General features: G+C 38.7%; 1 protein-coding gene across 2 annotated transcripts in view; it reads left to right on the top strand.

The window, feature by feature from the left end:
• Window positions 1-12,876, top strand: part of LSAMP (limbic system associated membrane protein) — a 652,155-nt gene extending 639,279 nt beyond the window's left edge. Inside the window, exons 8-9 of one of the 2 annotated variants that reach the window (XM_023213827.1) lie at window positions 6,025-6,057; window positions 12,279-12,876. In XM_023213827.1, coding sequence (XP_023069595.1) covers window positions 6,025-6,057; window positions 12,279-12,376 — 131 coding nt within the window. In that variant the 3' untranslated portion in view covers window positions 12,377-12,876. The remainder of the gene's footprint in view (window positions 1-6,024; window positions 6,058-12,278) is intronic. The other variant, XM_023213836.1, reaches the window with a different exon arrangement.
• Window positions 12,877-24,525: the final 11,649 nt, after the last annotated feature.

Genomic DNA, 24,525 nt, shown 5'->3' with positions numbered 1-24,525 from the left:
AACCCAGGAGGCGGAGCTTGCAGTGAGCTGAGATCCGGCCACTGCACTCCAGCCTGGGCGACAGAGCGAGACTCCGTCTCAAAAAAAAGAAAAAAGAAAATAGGAAGGCCGGGGATGTTGTGTCACAAAATCCCAGCTCTTTGGGAAGCCAAGGCAGGCAGATCATCTGAGGTCGGGAGTTTGAGACCAGCCTGACCAACATGGAGAAACTCTGTCTCTACTGAAAATACAAAATTAGCTCGGCATGGTGGTGTTCGCCTGTAATCCCAGCTACTCGGGAGGCTGAGGCAGGAGAGTCGCTTGAACCTAGGAGATGGAGTTTGCGGTGAGCCGAGATTGTGCCATTGCACTCCAGCCTGGGCAAAAAGAGCGAAACTCTGTCTCAAAAAAAAAAAAAGAAAAAGAAAAAAAGAAAGAAAAGAAAATAGGAAGAATCTTAAGGTTGAGATTCAAATCCATTTCTCTATTTTGACTCTTTTCCCACTTCACTAGACCCAGAGTGATTACTCTGATTCTCAGAAAACATTATTCTAGAAATATTAAGCATTGAGGTTTATACAACATGAATATCATACATGGGAGAAAATCAAAAGCTCTAATAATTCAAATAGGAATCACAAGGCAAATATTTTTCTATGGCAAAAGAAAAAAATAATATTTGCAAGTACAAGCTGCTAATCCCTAAAGCCTCTGAGTGAAGAAATCTGTGAGAAAGACATTAATAGCTTTCAAAGTGTGACTTGAAAATTGAATAAAAATTGCCCCCCTTTAAGCCACTATAATTATAAAGGTTTTATTTTTCAAAATGGTGGCCAATAAATAAATAAATAAAGGTCAGAGGTCAAAATCCATAAATTTCCATGGCAGAATCTTACAAATGTGATGCTTCAGGTCCTTGACATCAGTGAGGAAGCAGCAGCAGGTGCGACCTCCTCCTCTGTTTCTTTTATTACATTTCTTAATAATTTTAACCCTACCCCTTTCTGCAATTTCCAGGAACTGGAGGATAAAATCCCTATTGAATTTGGACTTTTTTCTGTCCCACTTCTGCAAATACACACTCTTACCAACTCTGGCCCAGACTTTTTAAAGTGCCACTAATTATTCTTACGTCATTTTCAAAACCTGCAGCACATCAGAGGGTTGGCCTTATAGAAAGACTTACGTCACACACATAGAGATAATGTTTTCTTTTACAAATGGCTGCAGCAGGTTGAAAAATAAGACATTTGTGTTCAAGTAAATACCCTAGAATTAGAACAACTGTGCAAACAATATAAACTCCCCAAACTCTTCATTACCTACATGTGAATGTGAATGAACTCTTGTGAGTAGAGGATTGGAGAAAAGTTGTCAAAAGTCAAGATTCAAAGTACTAAATGTCAATTCTTTTCCTTATGAATGTGTTGTACCCTCACTTCATCTCCCAGATAGAACTCAAAGAAAGCAAAATGCCAAAATTTTCCACACATAAAGACATAAAAATTTCCTAAGATAATGAGGGAGTTCCCAAACTATAAACTGTAGTTTTCAACGGAGCATCTTTCATCTTTGCAACACTCATTTGAATTTTTTCAGGGATGTGGATGGAGAAAAGGGGAGAAAGAGAGGCAGAGAAAGAGAAAAAGCTCATGTCACATAGTGAGAGATAAGAGTAAGAGATTATAGTAAAGGGTAAGAGGAAGAATATATCTTCAAAAGAAACTTGGAGTTTTATTTGTTAAGGTTTACATTTTTATTAGTCATGAAGGTATTTGAAAATAAAGCTCAGCCCTCCAAACAATGTTCTACCCGCCAGGATTTGGGAAATAATACAAGGACCTCTTGGCCCCATGTGGCTCTTCAAATAACTGTGAATTCCCAACAACAATCTCACCTTGGGTTCGGGCACTGTGGTTCTAAAAAGAAAATAGAATCTCCCCTCTCTAGAATCTTAACTAGGGAAACACTTGAGGTATTAATTGATTCATTCAGTCTCTCATTCACTTCTTTCTTTATGCATTCAGGTATTTGTTCAGCATATCTACTGGATCCTTCTTCTGTGCTAGAGAAATACCAAGCTGAGGATACAGTAGGGAACAAGGCAGATATGTTGTCTATGCCAATAAGAGAGCTTGAATCAATGTTTTCGATGGTGCAGGCTAATGTGGCTGGGTGTAATGAATCCGAAAGTTAAAAATCAAGGACAGATTAGCTTAAATAAATGTCTCAAGGCACTTGCCTTTCCTAATGTTAAATTATTTGCCCATTGCCGCCTTCTACTACCTCATCAGGAGCTAAGATCTAAGCATATGATGGTAAGGCTTTTAAGAGAAAGCCTAGTACATTCTCTATACTAGAATCCCCCAGTGTTGTGTTTTGCATTGCTTCAGTCGATTTACCTTTCTCTATTATGCCTTGTACCTTCACTGCCATACTTACTTGTTAAGTGTATTTGCTGAAGCAAGATTAATATGTAGTTAGAAGTTTTCCTGGAAGGCATAGGTTCCAGGTTATGTTCTAAGCACAGTGCCCTGGAAATCTCTGCAAAAATTATATCCCTGGCAATACAGTTTGATTCACAAACATGAGATTGCATTTTCACTAGAAAAGCAACAATAATTTTTAGGTGTTAAATGCAAAAATAATTCTGTCTATAACAACAGAAAAGTCCCCTCTTGAAGAGTAATATTTCATGCATGGCCTGACACTAGAAAAAAAAAAGTGTTTATTTCTTCCACTATTGCCACCTCGTGGACAAAGGTGATTCATTTGGACAGCACACAGGAGCATGTCTCAGTATTACCACAAGATGGCAACACATAACCACATTTTCAAAAATGTGCTCAGACTGTTCCGCTCCTACAGAAGGTGATGGGTAGGAAATAATAGTCCAAAATAAGCATTCCATTCTCTTTTCCTAAAGAAAAATGGAATTCCAAGTGTTAAGATCTTTAGTATTTCACAAAGAAGTTGATTTACTACAGGCATAGGGAGGAGTACTGAATATTTAACTGGCAACTTGTTTTGCTTTTTAAAGATATTTCAAGCAAATGTATATTTCATATCTGAATTTTTCTGATATTAGCTTCACAGAGAATATTTGGGAATGTTTTTTATATGCTTCTTGTAATCAACTGTCTCTAGTTGATTCATAGGGGAGAATCTGTTTCCTAAGAGATCCATTAGAATCCATTAGAACATGTGGATTCTTACCCACACCTAGGCCAGTGACAGGTTAATGCAGGCACATTGCTAGACTTTCCCTGACCAAATGTACCCTAATCAATCTGCTTTCCTGTCACTTTTTTTTTTTTTTTTTTTTTTTGACGGAGTCTCACTCTGTTGCCAGGCTGGAGTGCAATGGTGCCATCTCACTGCAACCTCCACCCCCACCCAGGTTCAAGCGATTCTCCTGCCTCAGCCTCCCGAGTAGCTGGGATTACAGACACGCACCACCACACCCAGCTAATTTTTTGTATTTTTAGTAGAGATGGGGTTTCACCATGTTGGTCGAACTCCTGACCTCGTGATCCGCCCACTTTGGCCTCCCAAAGTGCTGGGATTACAGGCATGAGCCACTGAGCACGGCCACTTTTTTTTTTTTTTTTTTTTTTTTGAGATGGAATCTCGCTCTATTGCCCAGACTGGAGTGCAAGGGCCTGATCTCGGCTCACTGCAATCTCCGACTCCCCGGTTCAAGTGATTCTCCTGCCTCAGCTTCCCGAGTAGCTGGGATTACAGGTGCGTGCCACCACGCCAGGCTAATTTAGTAGAGATGGGATTTCACTATGCTGGCCAGGCTGGTCTCAAACTCCCAACCTTAGGTGATCCGCCCTCCTCAGCCTCCCAAAGTGCAGGGATTATAGGTGTGAGCCGCGCCCAGCCTCCGATCACCTTTTTTGTGCTAGAATCTCCCAGTGTTTGTTCATCATGTTGTTGCAATTATATATATATAAATTATTTGGACTTGTAATGCCATTACTTACTTGTTAAGATATATTTTTCTCTCTCCACTAAAATTGCACTAATAATCCTGTGTAGAAGGGATTTTACCACAAAATTGACAACTTTCATTTATTGAGCATTTATTGTGTGTCTGGCACCATTGTAAGTATAGTATGTTGATTAATTGATCTAATTTATAGCACAAATTTATAAGGTGCACGTAAAACCCATTTTAGAGATGATGAAACTGACACAAACAGAGGGTAAGAGAAAGCTTTCAGCAGAATCACTGGGCTTCCTACCTGTCTGGATTTCTGAACAATTGCTTGAAATCATTCCCATGAAGCCTGTGTACCAGAAACTAAGTGTTCTTTAACTGAGGATGGCCTCATTGAGGATTGAGGCCTCTTTTAGGAAACAGCATCGCTCTGTGGCCTTAAGGGGTTCTTAAAAATTCTTATCATAATAAGCTATGAGGCTTAATGCAAGAAAGAAGGAAAGTTGCACTTTGCACAAGAGTCGTGCCTTTCCAGCCAGTATTGAATCATTTAAATGCCCCAGTGATACCTCTTGAGTCATAGAGGCATTACTTTCATAAAAACTGCTGAAGGGGTATTGTGGAATAATGGGCTAGGTTCTGTCTAGAGAAGTGGGAGCCCTAACTTTCAGTCTCAGCCTTGCCTCTCACTTTGCAAATGACCTCTTTGGGCCTCATTTTCCTCATGTTTTCATGAACACATTCTCCACATTGCCTTTCAATATTTTTTAATGCAATATGTAGATCCAAAAGAAAAGATGTCAAAGCTTGTATTATGAAAGGAAGCAAGTGGCAGTATGTTTAATATACAACTTAAAACAGCAGTGGGTAGATGATGAGACATATACAGAACAACTAGAGACAACAGCTAAAGACTATTGTTTCATGTATTAATAGAACCTGGCTTCACTTCCAGGGTGAGTGCTGGCTTCTGCTAGGAGAGGAGAATTCTTACTCCATCTTTCTGTATGAACTTGCAGCATGTTGCATTTGTTAAATAGAAATAACTGGAAGTGATGGGCTTCAGGGACAAAAGACAGGTTCTGTATTCCACCAGCAGTTTGGGCTCTTCTATCTGAGCACCCACTAAGTTGTTTCTGAGCTTCAAAGAGCTATCCTACAGAAATTGTACATGCTTGCTTCTAAAGACCTAAGAGCACTGTGGTTTACTTGATAAAGACACTTAAAAGAGAAACCAAATATTTAACCTACCTGAGCTCTTCCGACCCTGAGACCTATTTATAAATTAAACAAATATTTACTGAATATCCACTACCTGCCAAGCTCTAATCGAAGCACAAGGGATACAGTATTTGAAAAGGCATACACAGTTGCTGCCCTTGTGAAGCATATATTCTAATGGAGAAGATAAACTATAAACAGGCAAAAAGTATACACATAACATGATGTCAGGTTAGAGGTAAGTGCTATGTAGATTAGTAACGCAGGGTAAAGGAATAGAGAAAATAGCAGAAAATGCTATTTTTAACAAGATGGTGAGAGGAGTCCTTTTCACATTGGTGTCATTTCAGCAGAAATCTGAAGGAAGTGACTAAGTGATCAATACAAAGATCTAGTGGAAGAATATTCCAAGCAAATGAAAAGCGAGTGTGAAGGTTTTAAATTGGCATAGACTTGATCTGTTGGAAGAAGAGCAGGACGGCCAATTGGCTTGAGTGGAATAAACCACGGCAAAATGGTAGGACGAGGTTATGGATCAGACACATTCTATTGTTCCACTGAATTACAGTCAAGAGTACCTTTACATTCCATACTCAGAGCTCTTGAACCTGTCTACATGCATACAACGTAGCATCAGGTATTTGAAGCTGCAAATCATTTTAGCCACCTCCAACTGCACAACATGTGTTCCAATAAAACAATCTCTTTCCATTTGCCTTTCTGTCTGTCTCTACCAATATTCTTTCCTATTAAAATGTTCTTTCCTCCTTTTCTCTTATTCTCCTTTCAGTGGAGAGTATCAGACTACCTTTGTGTTTCTTCTTAATTGATAAAGATTTTTTATTTGTTTTTGTTTTGCTTAATGTTTCTTATTTTAGAAATTGGTACCACCGTGCGCTTCAAGCAAAAAGGTATGGTTCTTATTTTTGGTTACCTTCCATATGTCAAAATTAAGGTTTCACAGCAATATATTGTTGTCTTATATACTTGAGTTTCAGTGGAATAATTTGTGATAACGATTTCCTTAACACAACTGGCATTATTTTTTCCAAATTTACAAATAGTTCCTGATCAAACCCATGACCCTTACATTGCTCTTGACAGTAATTTATGTTTAAATCCCTGGAACAGAGCAAGGTATGCCTACAGAGTAGGCAAAGCATACCTACTCCCTGTTCCTACTTTCCCTTTCTTAAGTATTCATGGTTCATTCTGACAGAGCTGCAGTTTTGGAAATGCTCATTGCCCAGTGACAGGGCTCTCAGAAGAGATGCAGAGCCTAATTTACATTCACTTGTTGACTTCATAAAACAGACCCTAAAATGCAAGTAGTTACTAATTCTGAGGTGCTGTCTTTACAAGTCCAATAAATCATAGTCCCTAACAGTGTCTATCTCTAAACCAGAGCCACAGAGGCACCTATGTGGCCAGACCCCACCCTCTTCACTTCCTGAAGGTCACCTACATGATTATAATTGTCTCATACGAAGGCATCTTCCTCTGTGAGTCTCAGAGGGGTGAGACAACCAAGATAACTTTCACTTGTGGAAACCTATTCTTGTGGAACTTATGTCCACCCGTGATCAAGAGCCACAGAGATTATGGACACTTTGTTGCTTACTCCCAAGAAAGGGCCAGCACCGTGTTTATGGTCAGTGCTACAGGGTCCTCCCTGAAGGCAACAGGGAAGAGGCGGCCATGAATATATACTCAGAAACAGGATCATTTGAGGCCTTCGAGAAGGCATAAAATATTGTCCCTTTCAGCCCTTCTTTACTTCCCAATGCCACGATTACCAATTATGTTTTAACCTTAAGTGCCTAGTATTATATGTAATACATTATGGATTTGATATGTGGTTGAAGAAATAGGGCATACCTTTTTTTTTTTTAATTTCAAAGACAAGATAAACTGCCAGTGTCACCAGAAGTTCTACGTATTAGACTAAAATTTTAAAAAATTGTATGCCAAAATACTTGCTGCTGTGTTGATGAAAAAAATGTGATAATTCTGACTTTACTGTGAGAGTGTTACCAAAATCTCACTTTATAGAGAGTAGAGAAAATGCATAAAGAGCTAAAGAAAATGTAGGAAGAGCTCACATTGTATTGATTTTAAGACCCATTACTCAAAGAAAACATCGATATAGTAGTTCCCCCTTATCCGCAGGGGATATGACCTCAGGACCCCAGTGGATATCTGAAACTGCAGATAGTACAGAACCCTACCTATATACACTATGTGTTTTCTTATACATACCTACGACGAAGTTTAATTTATAAATTAGGCCCAGTAGGAGATTAACTACAATAATAATAAAACAATTCTAACAATAGACTGTACTAAAAGTTATGTGAATGTTATCTCTCTCTTTCTCTGTCTCTCTGAATATCTTATTGTACTGTATGTACCTCAGGTAAGTGAAACGGCAGAAAATAAAGTCACTGTTAAGGGAGGACTACCGTATTTCCCCTCCTCTAATTTGCTGGAGTCTGAGCTTTAATCCTCATTCACCCAGAGGAAGTTGTACTGGCAGAAAATGGACAGTAGGGGGCGCCAAAGTCAATTTTATCAGGCTTCCTTTTAAATATGTCTTCCCAGGATGCGAGCATGCCTTAGTCGGCTGCGCTAGATGTTACGGGAGGCAGATTCTTAGGAGACTTTGTAGATTCGTGTTCTCCTTTGTTAAACAAGTGTTTTACAAATTGTTTAGAATTTTGTTCTATTTTCAGTCACTCAATCAGCCCTTAATAATTCTGAGAGAATTCAAACTTTAACTCCTCTAGCTTTTTTTTCTCGTATGGCTGAACTACGAACTGGAATAAAATGATTTGTCTATGATTTCTGAGTGGCTGAAAGGAATACCCAAGGATCACTGAGAGCATAATTAACAACCCCTTTTAATGAATTTAGTCCTAAATCCAAGAAATGGGCTCTCAGGAGGAGCAACAGAAAACTGTTGACCAGATTTGAATTACAAAGTGTCTCTAAGCATACGCTTTCTTAAACAGGTGTTGAAAAATCATGTGGTCCTTTCCTTGAGATTTTACTGAAAGACAAATCAATTGGCTCCAGATCCTGAATGAAATTTATAGTCTAGAGACTTGCCGAAAAATTCTCATATCCCTCAATTTCAGAATGTTTTATCAATCTTGCCCTTAATCACAAATTCCCTTTCATTGTTATGGGAAAGTGCAATCCAGCATTCACCTGGACACAGAATCTCACTTAATCCACCTTGGGGTTAAGAACCTTGACCTGGCATGTTGACTTACGATTTGCAGTCCTGCTGCAGCTGAATTTTGCTCCTTAGAGTCAACGTTTAAAACCTCGACCCAATTCACAAATCAATGCCTTTGATTCAGGTTGGTATTTCTGTCTTTCTGTAATCCAAACTTCTGCATTTGGATTAGTAATAATGCAATTTACTAAATGTTTACCAGATACTACATATATTAGTGGGTGTGCACATATATAACACACATATACGATGTGGTTAGAGACTAAAATATGATTTTTATCTGTTATATGAAAAACACGTAGCAAATTTTTGAATTGTGGTTCTATTTGCCCATCTATTCTTAAGGCTAATTTATGTTTGCAGACTCTTGCTTTCATTTTATCTGTCAGTATATGAAAGCACTTGCTGAGCTTGGCCATCTGGTGTGGGAAATAAGATTTATCATTTGCATTTCCACAAATAAGCAGAAATTTCATAACTCTGAAGTAAAACATAATTAATGATTTTGCTGATTATTCTTCCCTGAAATAGCCATTAACTGAAGTAGTCTCCTATGCAGTCACATATATCTATAATTGCATACACACTTGTGATGATTTCCCAACTACCACCCATTTACCCTTGTCTTTTTAAGCCTATTTATTTACTCTCAAGCCCAATTATGAAAGGAGTAAGTCATATAAGTAGACTAAATAGCTATATGAGAGCACTTAATAAATAATAATTGATAGAGATGAAGATATGTTTAACTGATGCACAAAATAAGTTTCAAATATACTTGTACATCACTTAATGACTGTACAAGTCATTGGGATACATTCTGAGAAATGCAGTATTACGTGAATTCATTCTTGTGAGCATGATAGAATATACTTACACAAACCTTGATGGTATAGCTTACTACACACCTAGTGTATATGGTATAGCCTACTCCCAGGCTAAAAACCTGTAAGCATGTTACTATACCGAATACTACGGGTAGTGGTAAGTATTTGTGTATATAAACTTACCTAGACATAGCAAAGGTATAGTAAAAATGCAGTGCTCTAACTTTATAGGACCACCTTTGTATACATGGTTCATCTTTGACTGAAATATAATGTAGCACATGACTGTATATAATAATATTATAAAAGATAAAATTAAAGATTATTAACATAGTTATACTGGGATTCCCCATTATAACGTAGAATAGCATGTGAAAATAGCAGTTAATTCTGAATTATTTGTAAAAGATCAATAATATGTGTGCATATCATGTGTATATATAAGTATATAACATATATACCTTGTATGTATGTGTATGTATACATGTATTATCAAGAATGTTATATGTGAACATGTTTATCTAGGTTCATTTATTCTGTAATATATTTTTCAATAATGGAATTTTGGCTTTCTCGAATACTTACCACCGTCAAATAAAGTAAGATTAGTCCTAACCTTGCCAAGGTATCATTCAGCTCCAGGATGTCTACAAGATAATCTAGCCTGTCCTTGCACCAAAAATGAGATTAAGGCAATCAGCAGAATTGGGCTCTTTCTGAAAATCTCTTGTTTTACACTATCTCTGGTGCAAACACAAGTATTTTTTGCCTAACCCTCTATGGTTTTAATTTTTGTGTAGTTTTTCTCTGTTTTGAAAACCTCATCAATACACAAATACAACCAAACCTACCAAGGAGCTCTTGGCATCTAATATACATAGAGAGACTAAAAGGTTAGGAAAGTAACATTCCTACCAGCCCAAAAGCCCTGGGGGAAGTTGCCACTAAGAAAGCTTGAAGGTCCCAAAAGTCCAAAAAGGGTGGGAGCAGGAGACACAGAAGTAGATTAGGGAAGGCCTTGAGCTGACTTAAGACACATGAATTAAGCTCCTGGTCAACAATTATTAATCGGGTGCTTTCATGCAAGATACAGCATCTCATTGAACTTAATTCCTCATGAAATAAATGCATGGACCTGAAGGTAGCTAAGGTGTCTTTTGTTAATATGATCCTATAACAATTCAGAAAATTAGATAATTAATTCATCGAATCTCTATTCTGTGTCTCCATAGATTTACACATAATACAGTTCATTTTATACTGTATGCTGATCAAAGTTTGTATATGTTCATATTTTTATATTTGGTGACGTTTTTAATATTCTCAAGAAGGTATTCTAGTCAAAACCCTCCTATCAAAAATCTTCTTTGCAACGATAATAGTTGTCTCCTTGTTTTTGTTTGTGCTGGCCATTTTAATCAAACCCAAGTTTAATTTGCTGAATGTTGACAGGAGACTTACAGGTACCCCTTTACTGTGTAGTAGTGACAGGCAAAGACTCTCGAGCTAGATACCTGGGTAAAAGCCCCAGTTCCTCTGCTTGCAAGTTGTGTAAACTTGTACAGTGGATCCAACCTCCCTGTGCCTCGATCATTTCACTGTAAAACACGTTTCATCTTAGTATCCACCTTATAGCATGGTTGTGTGCTTATATTTATAGGGCAGTTGTGACAAAATCGTGTAGTAAGTGCTGTATAAGTGTTTGTGGTTTTGTTTTTATTGTTGTTGTTACTTTTATTATTGACATAAAGCATAGATTAGGAGACCATGGAATTCGGCATTTTTCCCTTATCCTATCTCCGATTGGGTATGTTTGTAAACAGTTTTGGAAAAATTCACATACCAGGGGATGCTTCCATCATACCTGCAAACCATCATAGCTTCACACACACACACACACACACACTCACCCACACATAATCCATCTGCATATGCACCCTCAAAATTTTAAAGTGACTGACAATTACAGTCACACAAGTTTCTCTTTTGAACATCATTGTTTAAGTATGTAGTCTTAAATCCAAAAGTCCTTGTAGTGAAAAAGACTGTTTTTTTGCTTTAATGGAATATGAGCAGAACTATACAAAAGGAGAAAAATGGAATAAGCAAAGCACAGAGAATAAGCTCTTTTGCCAGACCACTGATTTCCTCCTCCCCAGTCCTCTCTTTTATGAACACACAAGCCCCTTCTCCAGCTTCCTATCCATCCTATTTCCCCTCTCAGACCCACACCCACATCCCCCAAATTGTGTCCACACTGGGAAAACTAAGATGGCAGCAGGAAACACGGATTGCCATTCCAGGTTAATCTGGGTGAGTTCAAATCTCAGTTCTGCTCATGGTTGGGGCTTGCCTCTCAACCTCTCTAGGTGTGTTTGTTTATTTGTGGTGGTGTTGTTGTTATCGTCTTTGTTTTTGATTTTTAAAGTGACAAATGAAGAGTTTGGAGGAGTTGATCCTTTGCTGCCTCTTAAGATTTTAAGATGTGTTGACTTATTTTATCCCTTGCTAAGGTACCATCTAGCCATAAGCATTACTTTAAAACAGTTCCCCTCCCCGTTAGCAAATAAGTAATTACTGCCTCTCCCCGGGGACAGAGGGAGTCATGGTTTGGTTCCTTGCTTTATTGGTGGAGATGCTGTGATGAATTGGCCAGAAGACCCATGTCTGACTGCTGAAGGACCCTCACCAATGCTTAGAACCTTAATGAGTGCTGGCACCAGAGGACTACTGAGGGCAGGGCCAACAGGAGGAGGCTGGGTGAACCAGAGCCTGCTGCATCATGAGACACATTAGTGATAGCCAGTTTAAGGACTTATCTGGCAAGAGCATTTTGTATTTAGAAATGTTTCAGCCAATGATGCCCCTTAGGATACTTGTAGCCCGAGGAGGAGAAGGATTTAGGAATGTTTTGAGCCTTTCTTGGGCTGCACGTAAGTCAGTAACTTTGAGACGCTGGTACCCAGCTAGGTCTTAACTCTGATTCCGTCAGCAGTCAGCCATAACATAGAATGGGCCCATGTAACTCATTCTCTTTCTCTCTCTCTCCTTTTTTGCTCTGCAGGACCTGGGTCGGTGAGAGGAATAAATGGATCCATCAGTCTGGCCGTACCACTGTGGCTGCTGGCAGCATCTCTGCTCTGCCTTCTCAGCAAATGTTAATAGAATAAAAATTTAAAAATAATTTAAAAAACACACAAAAATGCGTCACACAGAGAGAGAGAGACAGAGAGAGAGATGGGGGGAGACCGTTTATTTCACAACTTTGTGTGTTTATACATGAAGGGGGAAATAAGAAAATGAAGAAGAAAATGCAACATTTAAAATAATTTTACAGTCCATCATTAAAAATTTATGTATCATTCAGGATGGAGAAGGTTCTACCAGGATATGTTTATATCTACTAAGCAAATGTATGCTGTGTAAAGACTACACTACACTAAGGACATCCGGATGCTGTAAAAATAAGAGAAGAACCAGATGGATATTAAGCCCCCAACACACTATCCTTCCTTCCTTCATCTTTTTTCATCTGTGGGGAAAAAAATAAGGTCTTGCCTTTGGTGTTTATATTTCCATAACCTTTTAATTCTGTTTTTCATTTGAGCTGACTTGTAGCCACTTCAGACTATCAATGGAATCTTATGTTGAGCTTTTCTCTGGCTTTCCTTCCTCCACTATCTCTCCAACTTTAGAGATCATCCCCTCTCCCTCCAGTGTGTTCTACCTCCCCCACACCCACCCTAGATACTCCCTTTTTACCCACCTTTCCTCCCTCACCTCTCCTCACCCCCACCCCCTCCCCAGAGCACTAGTCATGCCGCAAATGCTAGGAAGTGTCATTTTAATTTTCTCCACTGTGCGTGTGTGCTCAAGTCTTTCGCTCTCATGTGGGTGTACCTGTGTGTGAGCGTGTGTGTGTGTCTCTCTCTAAAGCATGCCAAGGGAATGGTCCATGTGTACATAGACTCATTGTGCTGTAGATACTGTCCTGCATTGTAATTGTGAGATGCGGCTGTAACAAGTTGCTGGGGGAGATGGCGGGGAAAGAGGCAAGGAGCAGAGTCCTCCTCTCATCCATGGCTGTCACATGGCATCAGTGTGTATTCAAACCAAGCTGTGCCCCCTCCAAGGGCAGGACCCCATATTCCTCCTAGTCCCATCATCAGAACCGAGTGGGGAGTCACTCAGAATATCACTGTAAATGAAAGTGCCTACTATCGATGGGGTAAGCAAACAATATAAGGAATTATGACATGGATGAGGTGCCCTAGGAAAGAAAATTTCAGATTTTACTCTCGTTTCATGAGTCTGAGGGATTCATATATTTCCTGGCTTTTAACAGGGTGGGCCCTGCTCTGCTGCAAAAAGGAGCAGCATGTGTTGAGTGAATCCCCAGAAACAGGAAGGTCTCCAAGTGTCAACTCCCAGTGGAAGAATGATGAACCACTTGGAGATCCTAAGCAGCCCTGTTTTACCTCCTCCCTAATCTTCAAATAACATTTGTCCCATGAATTCCCCTGAGCAGAGATTGTTTCCTATTTCAGATAAAATACAGTGAAAGTGAGCAAGGCAGAAAAAGTCAACAGATGCCCAGGCTCCTACCGTATTCTGGAGATACCGTCAGAGCTCTAATACAGAGCATTGGCCATAATGAAAAGCAGTTCACTTCTTGTGCTCCTCTGCAGATGTTTTTCCCAGTGTTCTAGGTTAACATTTTATTTGGTTGCCTGCATAATCCCTGTTGTGTTTCACTGATGGTGTTCGCAGCACCACTATTCATGGTGGTCCACTGTTATCCTATGCCAGGGTGCTAAAAATTGCATGATATTCACCTTCCCTGCTCTATTTAAATTTACATCTATAAGAGTCATCTTGACATTAACACTGAAATGTGATCTAGGTCCTTAACCAAAATTGCTGGGCAACTTGTAATAAATTTAGACAGAAATTTTATGAGTACCACAAAGCTTGGTGTTACCACATCACCAGAAGGATTTCTTAGGAAATGTCTTGCAGAGAGAACTGGCTCTCTGCATGTAGATATCTTTGTCAGAAAAGCAACCCTTGCTCTCACTTACACAATAGTAGGCATTGAAAGTGGTTCAGTTCATGAGAGGACAGAGGATTATTTTGAGATTATATTTGAATGTAATCTTGTGGAGCCAAATATGGTTTGTCATTAAGTTGGAACCTTGTAAATAGCTGTTACATGATATAAAATGAGAAACTTTGTAACTGGAAAGGAAGGAAGGAAGAAGGAAGGAAAGAAGGAAGGGAGGGAGGGAGGAAAAAGGAAGGAAGGAGGGAGAAAGATCTAAGTAGCATTGTTAGTTTCTTCTAAGGGATTGTATTGTTTGTTTTAGAAGCTTATCACAGCCTTCTTTCATGATTTGACAGTTTAGACTTGAAACAAGGAAAAATTCAGCTTGGGGATAGTTAAGAGTGTTTATAGCAGATTCTGACATAGGGGAGAAAACAAATTCTCAACCAAGAAGGTAGCTAGTAAAATATAGGGAAGGTGAGCCATATTCCTATGCAGCATCAATTTATTGACAATCAGGTATTTCTCCTAACAGTTTGGTCTTCTTAGTTCAAGAATAAAGGGTATCATCTTTAATAATAAGCATTCCCCATAAATTGAAGAGGCAGTCACACACTTAAGTGTGTAGCTTTAGAAAAGTGCATGCTAATTTAAAGATACACAGGAAGAGAAAAGTAGAAGAGTTAAGTTGGATGTTGTTAGAAGTTGGATGCTAGTGTTAGCTTCAGAAACAGATCCCCATGGCATGTCACAGGCCTTAATTATATACCTGGCTTTCTTATTGTCTCCACTTTATCGTGAGAACAAGGTCTTGGTTTCATGAGAAGAACTTCTCCATTGAAATAAATGTCTTTGCCATGTCAGCACCATTTGTTCCCTCAGTTTTAATATAATGAACCATATATTAAACATAACTAAACAAATATTTAAATGTGGTGTTTGCCTATATCTCTAGCAGGATCTGGGAATTTTAAAAATTTGCTTCTGGCTCCTGTTTCAGAGAAAACATTGTCCCCAGAAATCTCATAGGATTGAAAGTGTTCCCTAAGCAATGTGAACAATGGAGGAAAATACAGTTTAGAGAAAGGTCAGGAAAAGGTAGGGCCAGAATACTGACACCAAGAAATCACTGAGTCCCAACATAAGACTTCTTGGAATTTAGTTAATCATAGTGGAATAAATTCCTTCAAGAATCTTGTCCCTTGGTAATCAGAGCTTGAAACCCTGCACTGAAAAGCACCAACTGGTTAGAAATAATATACTAAGAGGAGTGAAATTCATCAATCTGAGTGGCTAATATATTTAATGTCCTTTGTATACAAAGTAAAACTCCACCATTCGTAAAACAAAATCCTTAGACCCAACTTTCAGTTGACAAAAACAGAAATGACTTTGACCCAGGGCGTTTCCTGAAGAACGAGAACTATCCAGGGTTTTACAACTGCAGAATTGTAATTATGCTCTGTGCAATTGTTGAGCAAAGGTTTTGCCTTGTTGGATAAAAGTCTTGCTTGTTTTGAGACATAAAGTTCCCCTGTCTTAAAAGAACTAAGACTTATAGAAAAGCATATGTGTTTTCTGTCAGGAAGGACTGCCCCATTGACCTTTGCCTTCTCTTCCAAGTCAGACAGACTTCTCGCTTGCCATGGGCATTTTTTTACTACATAGTCAGACTACTGGGACTATTCATAGAGACCTTGTAAAAGTACTCGTGATTTTCACGTTCTTGGAGGACCAAACAAAAATCTGTTTCTCCTTCAAAAATGGACTTACCTCCTTTGCACACAAAAGCTAAACTCCTCAGCATGAAATTGTTTGAGTTATTACTTTACCAAATTGTGAGCTTCTTGAATCCTCCAGAGTCACAGATTCCATCCCTGAGTTGGTTGTGGTTTCACTGTTTCTATTGGCTAGTCTCCCTGAATTTTTCATTTTGTTCTTTGCAGGGCTCGAATTATTTGTGGAAAACAATAATATATATGTGTGTGTATTTTTTTTATCTTATCTTTATAGATGCTATATTTACAATAATGTGTGTATTATAAGACAAATTAAGAATAATGTTTTGAATTTCAAGGAAGAAAAGTACTGAATCTGGTTGTTTAGAAAAAAAAAAATCTATGCTCATGTAGAAAGACATAGAACCCCACTTTTTCCATTTTGTAATTATTTGCTAAAAAGAAATTTGCTTATCAAACATGTTTAATGGGATTAACCATGTCCTCATTTTTCTTTTCATCATCATAAACTTTTAGCCTGCATTTAGTCTTGGTTACCAATATCATTTTTTAAGAGAAATGAAAGTACAATGCTATATCTGACCTACATAAACTATTAATATTTTGAAGACAAATGTGAAACATACCACAAAAATGGTGAGATAAGACCCTGAATTAAGAAACAAAAATGCAGTTTAGGAAGCCTCCTCCCTTGCTTAAATGTTTAGAATATTTCTTCTCCAAAGACTGCATTTGCCTCAGTGATGTAAATTTTCCATCATGGTTGGCATAATATCTGTAAACATCTCACTAAATGCAAAATGGAGTTTACATTTATGTGCATACTAGCAGAAAAGAAGTAAACTATTCTCATTTGCATGTAGCTATGCTGTTCAAATGTCGCCAACCGAAATTTAGGAAAGAATTTGTTTTCACCCAGCAATGTACATCACTTTTCTCTTGGCAAGGAAGCTGGTGTTAACGTTGGGTTTAGGTTTAACATTTACACCAGCGAAAATGTTTATGAATATTATGGAAAACTTATTTTAAACCTTGATTTCTTTTCAGCACATTTACATACTGCGTGCTGATTAATAAATTAGGCACCAATCATGTGTAAATCAATGTAAATCACTAGTTTATGTACATAATATAAACTATGTAAACTTCATTTTTCATGCAGTGCCCAACTACTGCTAATCCTATGATTCTTAAGGAAAAAAAAAAAAATCAAATAAAAGTAAATAAAAACCGAAATGTTTCACAGTTCAGAATGGGAAGAATTATGACTAAAGCTCCAAATACGAGGTTGCCTCAGCCAAAAGAAGCAGACCCACAGCAACAGTTGAAGGTTTATATCCTGCTCAAGTCACCTCTCTGGTCTTTCAGGATCTAAGTGGAGATTGTCCCAACTGTTGCTGTAGTTGTCTCACCCGACCCCAAAGCAAGGAAAATAAAGGGAAAAAAAGAGGGAAGGGTTTTAAGGGCTATGTGTCTGCTGTATCCACTCCCAGATATCTTCTTTTTTACTCCTTTTTCACCATCTAAGATGTCTTATTCAAATAGCTCCAAGGAAGTGACCTAAACCTTGATGAGCAAAATATTACTCAGTTTTTATTTTCCATTCAACAAAAGCAGTGAGAAAGCTTGCCATCTGGATTCTAAGAAATTGCGCAATATAAAAAATGTGATATCCTCGAGAAATATCTTGCTGAGTCACCCTAGGAAATAACTACCTTTACTTTATCTGGAATAATGTTTCCACATATTTATCCTGAATATTGCAAATGAGGGACTGAATCATTTTTAATTGGGAGTTATCTCTCTCAGGCATGTTCTCTTGGAGTCTTTTTGAAGTGCCTGATGCGTGTAACAGGATGACATATATATCATTCCTACAATATGAACAACTGTTACATAAAAAATCATCAAGGAGATGATTTCAGCAAACAAGTGAACTTTCTGCAAAGACTTAGAAAAATTTTAGGTCAAATTAACTTCAGGCTTTAAATGCACTAATCTACCTAAGAGAAAGAAAAAAAAAAAAAAAAGACAGAGAAAGGAGTTTTAAGGAACTCATGTGTCTGTTGTATCAACTCCCAGGTGTCTTCTTGGTCCTGCTTTCTCATCATCAAAGATAAATGACAACTTAAAGGGGGGTGAAAGTGTATTGAATTGGGAGTCAGGAGAATTGGGTTCGAACCCCAAGTTCGGCCACAAATAAAGCTGTGAGACATTGTCAAGTCATTTAACCTTCCTGAGTCTTGGTTTTCCCATCCTGAAAGTGAGGGATTTGGTTGACGTCTCTAAAATCTCTTTCAACGCTAACCTTTATTCTGAATAAGAATTTAATATTCACTTAGTGCTGTGCCAGCACTGTTTGTAAACAGCAGCTGTTTGTTATCTCTTGTTTAGTCTCTGTATTCTCATCACTTCTCAGAACTATCATTCTGCTGTCTTCATTTCTAAACCCAAAACTGCTAGAATACAGGGACTCTGGACTGGGTCTGTAAATTTCTTCTGATCAAAACTTCATAGCAGTGTAGAGAAGGGACACATTCAAATTACACTAAGGACACTGACATAGCTGGGGTCGTTTCCTTGTTTATAATATTGTAAAACCTAAATGTGGAACTATATTCTAATAATCTTTCATAGGAAGGAAAATAGCCAGACTGGGTATTATGCATGTAACAAATGAGGACGTTGTGCCTAAGAAAGGAAACATTAGTTTTCTCTCATCCTGGGCCAAGTATCTCATTACAGTAAATGTGTGTCCTTGGAAACTCTTTGCTTGTGCTGATGGCGGTAAGCATGTGGTCCCAGGCAGGTTCAAAGGCTGATCTGTGAGAAATGGGCAAGACAATACATTTTGTTTTGGAAGGAATTTCTCATGGGATAAGTTTCCCAAAGCTTGAATTATAGGCTATGAAATAAAGCAAATAGATGGAGAGAAAACAAGTACTGTTTTCAAAAAGTACAAGTCAATTCTATTTAAAGAAGACAAGCTGAAAATAAAACAAAAATAAACACAATTTAGGAGGTTACAGAGTTGAAGACAGTATGAATTGTTGTGAAGGCCAAAATCAAATGTGAAAGTTAGGTTCTCTGAGAAGAGGGTAAGCAGAAAGGATGATTTCTCAAGCAATTAATAAGGAATGATTTTCTTGTGCCATGTTCTGGATGCATTGAGCACAGATCCTCTTGTCCCAAGCTGTCCTAGAGGCTCAGGTTAGCATCTATCCAAAGTTGTCCTTTGATTTTATTGTCTGAAAGAACAGAAGGCATTGGAGTTTCCAGGCACTAAAGAGTAGGGTTCGTTCATCACTTCCCAGCAATCACATCACTTTGTGTAGGTAAGGATATATGACGTGCTTACGGTACTTACGAAGCTCTCTCTAAGTGGGAGAATGACCTGTCCATGGGAAAACTCCCTGTTTTCATGGTCATTTCAGAAGTACCTCTTTTTGGGCAGTGCTCCTGGATCTACTTCTACAGCCACATTCTTCTCTGCACAAGCCCTCCCTATGTAAAGCCAGGCACAGTACAAATATGCTTCCTGCAAGTGAAGAAAACCCATGGAAGTCCTAGCTTCATGGCATGCTGCAGCAATCCCAAGCTACCAGGAGCCTCTTTTGAACCCACTTCCCTAGATGTTTGCTCTTCACCAGAGAATGGAAATTGTTCATCCTGGTGAACTGTGGCCAAGTTCTGCTCCCTAAGTATTTACTTGGAGTGGGGAGGTCAAAGGGAAGAAATTCAGGGGGAGAGAAGCAAAGGAGAACACTTCCAACTCCCTCCCCCATCTCCCAACGCTCCCCACCTTCCTTATCACTGCTCTACTGAAGGGTGTATAAATCCTGCTCTTGGTTAGAATTCTCCTTATTAACAGTGTTATATACATATAAATATATATATAAATATATTCCTTTTTTCAGCCCTGTAGACATGAACTGATCTTCTCTTGAAGATCGGAACAAACACATGGCCATTTTTTGTTTGGGTTTTTTTCTTATTCAAGGTTTTTCATTTTTGTTTATTGGGTGGATTTTTTTCCCTGGGTACTAGCTCTGTGAAGGAAATAAAAAGCGCAGTGTGTGTGTTTTAAAAAAAAAAAAAAAAATTAAAATTAAAAAATGCTTTTTTTTTTTTTTTTTTAAATGTATTTAAATTCTGTTTCTCTCTTCTGTTACTTTACACGTATGAATGCTCTGCTCTTCTGTGATCTTAAAACAAAATGAAATAAACGTGAAAAGGAGATGTGTCTTCATTGACCTGAGTCAGTGATCATGTGGTTGACTGCACTATTTCTTGGAGGTTTTCATGAATAAAATAGAAAATGAAGCCAATGATAATGAATATCATGTAAGGGAAGGGCAGAAAAAATACTGAAAAATCACCTGAAGCCGTTCTAACAATGAGTCTTCTGTCACAGAAAGGAATGTGAGATTTACAAGAATTTTCTTCACCTAAGCAAAGAGGTTCTGTGAAAGTGTTTTCTTTTTTCCCCACCCCTTAAGGGACCAAAAGAGATAAGTATAAATTACCACTGAATGCTATAAATAAAGTATTAAGACACTTATGTTTGTTAGACTTGACTGCAACCTTGGGTTATGATACCAAAAACGTTGGAAAATATGCTGTTTCTTTAAAGCCTCCATAGTAGTGGTTATTTTTAAGGGTTAGTTTTAATGAGATGCTACCTATAGCAGTAGAAGGAACTAAGGTACCTTCTGCAGCCACCTATTATTTCTACTTACAAAAATGCAGTTTGTTTTCTTTACTGCTGAGAGCTATTATCTTCACGAAATGTTTCCTGAATCTCTATAGAATCCTTATTGCATTACATAGGACACACACACACACACAAATGAGAAATAAGCAATCTATCGTCCAATGAGGTGAGGTTGGCTAATCATACATCAGAAGTAACTAGGAGCATCTGAAGTTCTACTCTTAGGAGTCAAATTGGATCCGAAACACGTCCATGAGAATTAATCCCAAGTTGGGGTGGCTGGGGGATAGAATGGAGGAATGAGCACTCATGATGGGTTTCAATAATGGGAAAAGGATCTCAAACAGAAACAAAATTCCTAGACCACTCTGGCCCAAAGAAACAGATTAAGGGCCCAATCTCTCCATATTTTGGATTTTATGAAAAAAACAAAAACAAAAAAAACTCTAAAAATGTTCTTCTGCAATGAGTTTTTCAAACTCAAAGTTAAAGACACAGCCTCAATTCAAAGACTATTCTCACTTCAAACCCCAGCTGCAAGGTTAGGGTTCTCAAACCACTCTCATTTCTATCATTTCAAATCCAGGGTTCTTATTACCCTTTAAATTCAATAATTTGCTAGAAGGACTCACAGAATATAGCAAAGAATACAAACCAGAACCGGTCAAAGGGAGAGACACATAGTGGTAAGGTCTGAGAGAGTCCCAAGTGTGGGGGAGTTTCTATTGTCCTTTTCCTGTGGACTGAAGAAGTACTAACTTTCTAGCACACTGATATGTGACAACAAACAGAGTATCACCAACCAGGCATCTAGATTTTTTGTTTTTGTTTCTAGATTTCATTACCTAGGCATGATTGATTGAATGTCCAAGTCCCCTCCCCTGCCCAGAGGTCAGGCTGATATCATGTGATTCAATGCCTCAGTACTGAGTTACGCGGGTGGTCTTTCTAATATGTGCAGCCACTGTCCTGAGTCATCGAGTTAGTATAAACTATCTAGGGGCCCACCTTGAGTCTTTTGATTTATTTTATTTAGATAGAGTCTTGCTCCGTCGCCAGGCTGGAATGCAGTGGCGTGATCTCAGCTCACTGCAACCTCTGCCTCCCAGGTTCAAGCAATTGCCCTGCCTCAGCCTCCTGAATAGCTGATATTACAGGCACATGCCACCACTCCTGGCTAATTTTTTGTATTTTAGTAGAGAAGCGGGTTTTACCATGTTGGCCAAGATGGTCTCGATCTCCTGACCTCATGATCCACCTGCCTCGGCCTCCCAAAGTGCTGGGATTACACAGGCATGAGCCACCATGCCCGGCCCACCCTGAGTCATCTTATTGGCACACACTATTAGGTGTGATCCAAGGAGCTCAACATGAATAATGAGAAAAAGAACTTTTACTTGGAAAATCCTGGGGAATTACAGCTTATCTCCTAAGACCTGGGCACAAAAGTCAGCCACTCTTTATCACATACTAAGGGAGGAGACCACCCCTCATACTGTCTTATGCCCAATTTCTGCCTCCAAAGAAAAAAAGAAGCAAAAACTAAAAGGCAGAAATGAAAGACAGACAGGCAGACAGCCCGGCGCCATACCCTGGGCCTAGTAGTTAAAGATCCACCCTTGGCCTAATCGGTTATGCTATCGATAGATTAAAGACATTGTATAGAAAAGCACTGTGAAAATCCCTGTCCTGTTCTGTTCCGTTCTTATTACCGGTGCAGGTGCATGCAGCCTCCAGTCACGTACCCCCTGCTTGCTCAATTGATCACGACCCTCTCACACAGACCCCCTTAGAGTTTTAAGTCCTTAAAAGGAAAAAGAATTGCTCACTCGGGAAGCTCGGTTTTTGGAGACATGAGTCTGCCGATGCTCCCAGCTGAATAAAGCCCTTTCCTTCTACAATTTGGTGTCTGAGGTGTTCTTGTCTGCAGCTTGTCCTGCTACAATACCTTATATTACCAATCTATAAAAAAATTACTTGGAGTCTCTAAGTTTTCCAAGATGACCTGAGATTTTCTCTTAAGCCATAGAAGCTTCAGGGTTACAAAGTCAACACAACCTTGAGGCTTTGCTATCATTAGTGCCTCAGAAGAAATTCTTTCTGCTATACTTCCATTTTATACTCCCTTTACATCCATCTATTTTAAAGTATGCCTAAAAGAGCATGTGAGAGCTCAAAAGAAAGTGGGTCTGTGATTCTAAAGGAAAGAGTTTTCAAATATTTGTCAATATAGAATTAAGTTGTATCCAATTCAACCAACTACACCAACCCACTATACCTGAAATTCTTTTCTATCATCAATCACTGGTAACCTCACCATAGCTGTAGAAGACACCTGAATCCAAATCTATGAAACAAAAAGTGTATCTCTCCCTCACCTGCTAAAAAGGAAATTATTACACAAACGTGGAGAATACGATTGCCTGCAAGCCCAAGACTGAAGTCTTACTGTTTGTTGGTATGAAGAGGAAATGAATTTCTCTTCACTTTCCTTTTTAAATTGTTCTTTACTGTTCTCCAGACTGACTACTGGCCAATTGGGATATCCTTTTATCAGTCAAAGCTATGTCCTGGTCAATGGATTTCAAACTGTTGAGGATCTACGGTGAGCACTGGGGACTGTGTCCGAGAACGTTCATTGAGGGACATCTTCTAACTCACCTTTTACAAACCCAACCTTTCTCAGGTGCTACCAGAGAATGTAAGGTGCTACCAGAGAATGTAAGGTGCTACTGATTTGCCATGTGCTTTTAAAACAAGGAAGTTTATTATTAACTCACACGATCACAAGGTCCCACAATAGGCCATCTGCAGGATGAAGAGTAAGGAAAGCCAGTCCAAGTTCCAAAACTGAAGAACTTGGAGTCTGATGTTCAAGGTTAGGAAGTATCCAACACAGGAGAAAGATGTAGCCTGGGAGGCTAGGCTAGTCTCTCTTTTCACATTTTTCTGCCTGCTTATATTCTAGCTGCACTGGCAGCTGATTAGATTGTGCCCACCCAGATAAAGGGCAGGTCTGCCTTCCCCAGTCCACTGACTCAAATGTTAATCTCCTTTGGCAACACCCTCACAGACACACCCAAGAACAATACTTTGTATCTTTCAATCCAATCAAGTTGACACTCAGTATTAACCATCACAGGAAGTATAACAATTTGACTTAGCCTTGTTATCTTTACTTACTATCTTTATCATTTTACCTGCTCACCCTGCCCCTGCCTGGTTTCCTAGATCAAATTAGAAATTAATCTTACAGCAAAGACCCCCTATTGCAAAAACAAAGAAAGAAAGAAAGAAACCTCTGTCTCAGGTTCTGCCTGCCCAAAAAAAGATGTTTCTACTAGTCGGAACAAACATCAGAGACAGACCTTGATCAGAAACTCAGGAAGTGGGAGAGGATGCTGGTCAGGTTAAGAGACATAGTGCAGTTCCAACCCTGGGCAGCCCTAAGTAAGAGTCATCAGAAGCTTCCAGGCAATTGTCATTGAAAAATAAGTGCTACAGCACTACCTCAGCTGCTGCAACCACAGACGCCATTCAGAAATCTTTATCGTATTAACCCTTGGACTCTAAACATTCCTCTCTATTTTCTGGCTCTTAGACAGTTAACTCAACCTGCACTTATTATTCTTAATATATAAACCTCCAGGCTCTATATTAACAATTATGAGATGACAGAGCCTTGAAGTAGCATTGATTTACCCAGATATATTAATATTTGGGCCAATTCTCAAAGGAAAACAAAACAAATAAAACTTCCAGAATCAAGACAACTCCCCAGGGAAAGAACTGAGAACTCCTTCTGAATGAAGAC

This window comes from Piliocolobus tephrosceles, chromosome 2 (genome assembly GCF_002776525.5).
Source record: "Piliocolobus tephrosceles isolate RC106 chromosome 2, ASM277652v3, whole genome shotgun sequence".
Classification (NCBI taxonomy): Eukaryota; Metazoa; Chordata; class Mammalia; order Primates; family Cercopithecidae; genus Piliocolobus; species Piliocolobus tephrosceles.
The sequence above is the reverse complement of the archived record's forward strand: the minus strand, read 5'-3'. Positions and strand labels throughout refer to the sequence as shown.